The 6,605-nt window shown below is 39.8% G+C and overlaps 1 protein-coding gene across 1 annotated transcript; it reads left to right on the forward strand.

Moving 5' to 3' along the window:
* Window positions 1–571: 571 nt before the first annotated feature.
* LOC131983503 (uncharacterized) lies at window positions 572–4,151 on the forward strand. The gene is made up of 2 exons (XM_059348226.1): window positions 572–708; window positions 1,368–4,151. Exon 2 carries the CDS (start codon window positions 1,410–1,412, stop codon window positions 3,378–3,380), a length of 1,971 nt encoding a protein of 656 aa, XP_059204209.1. The 5' UTR covers window positions 572–708; window positions 1,368–1,409; the 3' UTR covers window positions 3,381–4,151.
* Window positions 4,152–6,605: the final 2,454 nt, after the last annotated feature.

The following is a 6,605-nucleotide window of genomic DNA, read 5'->3' on the forward strand; positions in this document are numbered from 1 at the left end:
ACAGACAGACGTGTGATAGATGTCGTTGTACAGGACAGATCAACAGAGTATAGTAGATGGGCTCATTTATTATGAAGAAGGATATTTCTGCCTTGGTCAGGTGAAAGTTAAATTTGTTTTAACAAGTAGATTCTGGCTGAATGTCTTGTTTGGTATTAACATACAGTCAGAAATGTTCCCATCAACATAATTTAATTAAAATTGTAATCAAGTAGCCTTATCCTTGACACTAAAACTATGTTATCTGGACTGATGCTGTTACTTTTTATGTTGTACTGTGATTACATCAGTGGTGGAATGTAACATATTTACTCAATAACTGAACTACAATGTTACAAGTATTTCCACAAATGTAACTTTATACTGTACTACGTACAAATTAACTTAAGTAAAATTTGCACGTAGGACTTTTACCAGGATTTTACTTTTAATCGTGATATTTACTGAGGTAAAAGATTTTACTGCAAAATAATGAAATATGTATATCAATATTCCCAGTGTGTTTGACAGCTAGTTTCTCAGATCAGCCAACAGGGGGCAGACTGTCACCAAACTGACTTTCACCAACTAAAGTCCAGTGTTTTTGTTTGGGTTGAACAGCTCAACACAACATGTAACTCACCTACCAGACAGATAACATTAAAGCTTTAATGCAGAAACCAAACAGCCTCTTTAAAGTCTGACTGGAGTCTAATAAGGCTGACTGAGGTAAGATCATCTCTACATGTGATCGTTGACGTCTCCGTCATAAATGAGCAACATGCTAAGGCTATGTTGCTAATGTCAGATTAGCTGTGTTAACATTAGCTACCGACGGCTTGCTAATAAATATAAGTTGTTACAGCGAGGCTTTGGGGATATAAACTTGATATCTGCATTTGATATTTGATTATAGTGACAATGATGAATTTTATTGGGTCGTATTTGAGTTATAAACATCAAACCTAGGCACCTAGCTAGTGGGTAACATGAGCTGTTATTATCCTCAGCCAGAGTTCACTCTTATATAATGATAGTTCACCTTTTAGCTTGTCATTGTTGGTCCGGATCCTTCCTGAAAAGCTCTGACCTTTCTGGCCTTGTTTCATGTAACACACAACAAAAGTCTTAGCTGGCGTGTTTTAACTCAATAAGTCGTTTATATTTGTATAGTCTATATTGCCATTATCATTAGTATAATGTGTACAGCTCATTTCTACACTGATACGCTCCTATATTATACTATTACTGTATTACTCTATGTTCTTCTCTTGGTTATAGTGATTAAATTAAACTTATTATAAGTGCATGTTATAGCAGTGAATGTATTAGAATGTGATATATCAATAGTAAGTCTCAGTAAGTTATAGAAACTTTGTGTTGTGCAGTTTTTCCACCAGGGGACCAGAAGAGAAAAGGAGCCTGTTCATATGGGGGGTGAGAAAGAAGGAGAGGACTCTGAAACCAGATGGAAGGAAGAGCTCAGACTAGTCCTCATCGGAAAGACCGGATCCGGCAAGAGTGCGTCTGGAAACACCATCCTGGGCCGGAAGCAGTTCCTGTCACAGATCAGCGCCAGCTCTGTCACCCAGATTTGCCAGCTTGGGAGCACAGAGCTCACAGAGGACGAAGATGGTGAGGAAGACGGCCAGACTGTCACACAGAGGAGGATGAGGAGAGTCACGGTGGTTGACATGCCAGGGTTTGGGGACACTCATCTGAGTGTGGAGCAGATCCATGCAGAGGTAGCCAAATGTGTGTCTCTCTCCGCTCCTGGACCTCATGCTTTCCTCTTGGTGGTGCCGATAGGACGATATACAGACTGTGAGCACCAGGCTGCCTGCGAGTTGATGAAGATATTCGGGGAGGATGCAGTCGGTCACCACACTGTGGTGGTGTTTACCAGGGGCGATGACCTGGAGGACATCGGGATTGAAGAATATCTGAGGGAGACTGCACCTGCTGGGCTCAAAGCTCTGATTGACAGGTGTGGGGGGAGGTACCATGTACTCAACAACAAAGACCCCAGCAACTTGGTGCAGGTTAAAGAACTCTTAAAGAAGGTGGACATTATGGTGAAGCAAACCAACAAAGGGTTTTACACCAATACAATGTTTTTAGAGGCAGAGGCTGCCATCAGGGAGGAGCAGAAAAGGATGCTGAGCGAGCGAGAGCAAGCAGACGGGGAAGAACAAGGGGGAAACTTAGAAGAACAGGATAAACTTGCAAAACGAAGAAAGTGTGACTTGGAGTTTAACAGGGCAGAGAGCACTGAAGTTGGATCACAAGGGGTCAGGAGGAGGGATTTGGAGAGAGGAAGGGAAGAGGATTTTAGGATGGAGAGGTGGACAGAGGAGAGCAGAGGTAATGCCTTCAGCTTCCTCAGAGGCAGAGTTGAACGATGTAGGGACCAGTTCAGAGGCAGGCGCAGCAGACCTGTGAGCAGGCGACAGTCTTTCCGTTCATCCTTGATTAGGAGGAGGGAGGCTGCGCTCTCTGCTAGGGTTCTGGAGAGGGTTAAGATCCTGGTGGCTGCTGGAGCCACAGGTATGGCCGTGGGGGCGATGTTTGGGGCTGCTGCCCCTTTAGCAGCTGCAGCCGGGGCATCTTTGGTGGGGAACTCGGTTGGTTTTGCCGCAGGTCAGTTCGCTGGGATGTCCGTAGCGGGAGGCACCGGGGTCGGGAAAGCTGTGGGGGCCATAGTGGCGGCAGCCTCGGGGAAAACCGCAGTGGCTCTGGGGGCAGCTACAGGTGGAGTTCTGGGTGGTTCTGTTGGAACTCTCGCTGGTGCTGAAGCTGCTAGTCCGAAGGAGGGCGCTCTGGATGCCCTGGGGCAGGTTAGTGCCATAGGAGCAACTGCTGTTGGGGTGGCAGCAGGTGTGGGAAGCACCATGGGAGCTGGGGCTGCTCTGGGGGCAGCTCTGGAGGGAGCAACTTTCAGCACAGCAGCCATCGGTGGAGCAGAAACTGCATCAGCAGGTGTAGGCGCTGCTTCCGTAGCTCAGAGTAGCGTAGCCTCAGCAGCAGGGCAGCATGCTGTGGCCACTGTTGGAAGTGTAGCTGCAGGTACTGGGACTCCTGCTGCAGCCGGAGCAGCTTTAGCTCAGGAGATGGCTGCAAATGTCTCAGTGGCTGCTGGGTTTCCTGGTGCTGCATGTGCATTAACAGGGCCCAGTGTGGCAACCGTAACCAACAGGGTTGTGTCAGACCCCTGGGGAACGGTGACGGCAACCACACGCATCCTGAATGCAGTGGCTGAGATTGGAAAGGCTGCAGCAGGCATCGCCCTGGCTGGTGGTCTGGTTGTGAAGGTGGTAAAGGAGAAAGTGAGATGTGGCACAGGAACAACAGAAGCCAGTTACACAGAGAAGAAGTCATATGAGGTCTACTGGAACAAATAAATACAGGCAGAGACTCAGTAAAGGAGATCTTATTCAGTATTACACTCCACAGTAGCGTCTCTCAGTGAGAGATATTGATATGCCATGAATTTGCAAACCATTTCAAATATTCTATCTGAAATTATATTAGAGAGAAGACATTGTAATTGCAAATATTATTCTGAACAGTTTGAGGCTGGTGAATGAGTTCAGTGACATTTACAATGCTGTGTGGGATGTCTAATAAAGACAAACATATTTTTATCTAAATCAATTTTTAGAAGGTTGTGATTCAGCTCACAGTGGCTTGGTTATGAACCAGACCTAGTGTCTTTCTTTTAAATAAAGAGTAAATAAAAAAGAGACATTTATTTCTGAGCTGCCAGAAATGTCCATCACACAGTTGTAAGGTTCATAATTTGACTTTCTTTTTACTTTCTAAAGAGGAATCACAGCACTGTAATCAGAAATCAAGACATTTTCTTAGTGTGTGGGTGAGATTAACATGTTTATGTAATTAATCTTACCCATTACAGTAATGGATGTTTAAAATGAACAAAGGGAATTTATCATTATATTAAAATCCTGAAGTGTTTAGTTTGACAGATGACAGTTTGTGGTTGTGTTGCAGTGTTTCACTTCCTATAAAATGTAAACCAGACATTAGTTTCACAGTTTTTATAGTAACACTGGTTCTCACCCATCTGTTTCAACTGCTGTATGTATCAACAGTTCACTGTGTGTTGACTTTGTTGCAGTGAAATAAACAAAAAAGACACTTTCCTTCTATGACTGGATATTTTGGCCTCATTTCTTGTCTTCAGTTGTTGAATATTATTATCTTTCCTGCATCAACTCTTTCTGTGTCACTTTATTCTGTTGGAACATTTTCTGAAGATCACTTTGAGGTGCTTGTGCTCGAGTTTATACTGTGAGACGTTTTATGTATGCTCCAACTCGTGAATTTTATGGAGCATTTTTTACTGCACTGTGGCTGCTTTTTCATAAAAGAAAACCTGAAGTAAAGTATATACTATCGGCAGTGGTGGAAGAGGTACTCAAACTTTTACTGAAGTAAAACCAGTGTACAAATACTCAGTTACAAATAAAAGTTACTTAAGAAAATCAATTAGCATCAAAATATACTTAAAGTACCAAAAGTAATCATGATTGAGAATGAGAATCTATTACAATATTGGATTATAATTATTGATGCATTAATGGTACAGCTGGTAGAGACTCATTTTAATTGTGGTCTTTCATAATAACACATCATTATTTATTAGATGATTATATGTTGCATTTATAGGCTGAATCCACAAAGTAAGTAAAGTTATCAAACAAATGTAGTTGAGTATAATAAATTATTAATTACAATGTTAAGTACAATATTTGCCTGAAGTTAAAAGTACAAATTATTATTAGTTTAAATGGAAAGTAAATTATAATTATGTCATAGCATATATCATTTTTATAGAACACAAAACATTAAACTGCAAGTAGGGAAATCATAGAAATAGTAAATAAGTTAAATATAAAAAATATATATATTTTTAAATATCTATGAGAGAAACTTACTTTCTAGTGATCCAAACACTCAATAAATTCAAAGGACCAACCACCCACTACCTGTATATATTGTTTGTTTACTCCTTCGAGACTTTATTTTCTATTATTATATTGTTATATTTATATTATATATTGTTATTGTTACCTATTTTGTTCATTGTTTTTCTTATATTATCCTATATTGTGATTGTTTTTGTAATTGTTTTTGTAACTTGGAGCAATCTGGAACCAGAATTTCCTTCAGGATTAATAAAGGTCTATCTTATCTTATTTATTTTACTATTTGTATAGATGTTTGTATACATGTTGTTAGAAATAATCTGTTATTCTGTCTCTGTGCATGGGGATTACTATTGGATTGACTAGGTCTTCTTTGTTACATGGCGTGCCCACAATATTGATTAAAACTGACGAATCAACGGTTCGAGAGGGATGCACCTTCTGGAGAGTTCTACCCACATTATACGTAAAACATTGTTAGGTTATAAAAAAGGGTTATAGGGACAGAAGAGGGGTCCTACCTCATGAACTGATCCGCCTTAATCATAATCATCTGTAACTGCACATTTCTTGACGTATTGTTATAAAATTATGTTAAACTGCTCATCATTCCCCATCAAACGATCTGCGCAGAGAATTGGAAAGAAGATTTACTGTTGGAGTCAGATAATTTAATTTTAAAGGTTTCCTCAATGCATTTCTCAACAATGTGTATTTTTGTTTATTGTTTATTTGGGCACCTTTTCTTTCCTTTTTTTAAACAATACGTATTTTTATTAATTTTTTAAAGGATGGTAACATAATTGGTTCACAGAAATAAAAAGCAAAACAAGTAAACAAAAAAACCCAGAACATCAGCTCAGATCCGTATAAATGATAATTGGGGTTACAGTAATAATGTGTAGGATGAGCAGTCAAGAAAATCCCTGCAGCCTGAAATTAGAGACATCAGGCTCTACATAATTCAAATAGGCTTCCCACACTTCATAGAATTGGTCTGTTCTTGAATGCAATATACATGTAAGGTACTCTAATGACACTAGATCAAATAGCACTCTTTGCGAGCCTTTAACAGTTGGTACTTTTTCATTAATCCACCGCAATAAAATGTTCTTCCTCGCTGCATAGGTAAGAATACAATGTAACCTCTTGTTATGTTTGGCGGCTTGTGAGACCCAGTATGAGAGACACAGGGTTCATCTCCGGTTCTAAGCCCAATATCTTCTCTATTTCAGATAATACATTAAACCAGTACATTTGCAGTTTCGAACATGACCAAAAACAATGAGTTAGAGTACCATTTTCCATCTTGCATTTAATGGGTGAGAGAAGAGGATTGAATTGATGCCTGCGGTTGGGGATATGTGCATTCTGTGTATAATCTTTGGGCACCTTTTCTTTAACTTATGCACAGTTTTATTTAGTTCTATTTCTCTTTTTCTGTTTAAGTACTTTGAGAGCATTGTAAAAACCAAAGTCAAATGTATTGTATGTTACAAACTACTACTTGGAGATCATTTCTGATTCTGATTCTTACAATGTCAGTAATTGTCTAATAGCAGGAAAATGTGTATCATTTGAATTCACATCTCTCCGGTATTTAATTATTTTTATCCAATAATGAATGTATTTATTGTCAGTAGTTCCTAGGTGTTGAATTCGTCTAATGAGCTCCAC

The sequence above is a fragment of the Centropristis striata genome, chromosome 13, assembly GCF_030273125.1.
Source record: "Centropristis striata isolate RG_2023a ecotype Rhode Island chromosome 13, C.striata_1.0, whole genome shotgun sequence".
Taxonomy (NCBI): Eukaryota; Metazoa; Chordata; class Actinopteri; order Perciformes; family Serranidae; genus Centropristis; species Centropristis striata.

Excerpts from the sequence above, each read along its gene's own strand:
- LOC131983503 (XM_059348226.1), top strand. The coding sequence starts at position 1,410 with ATGGGGGGTGAGAAAGAAGGAGAGGACTCTGAAACCAGATGGAAGGAA.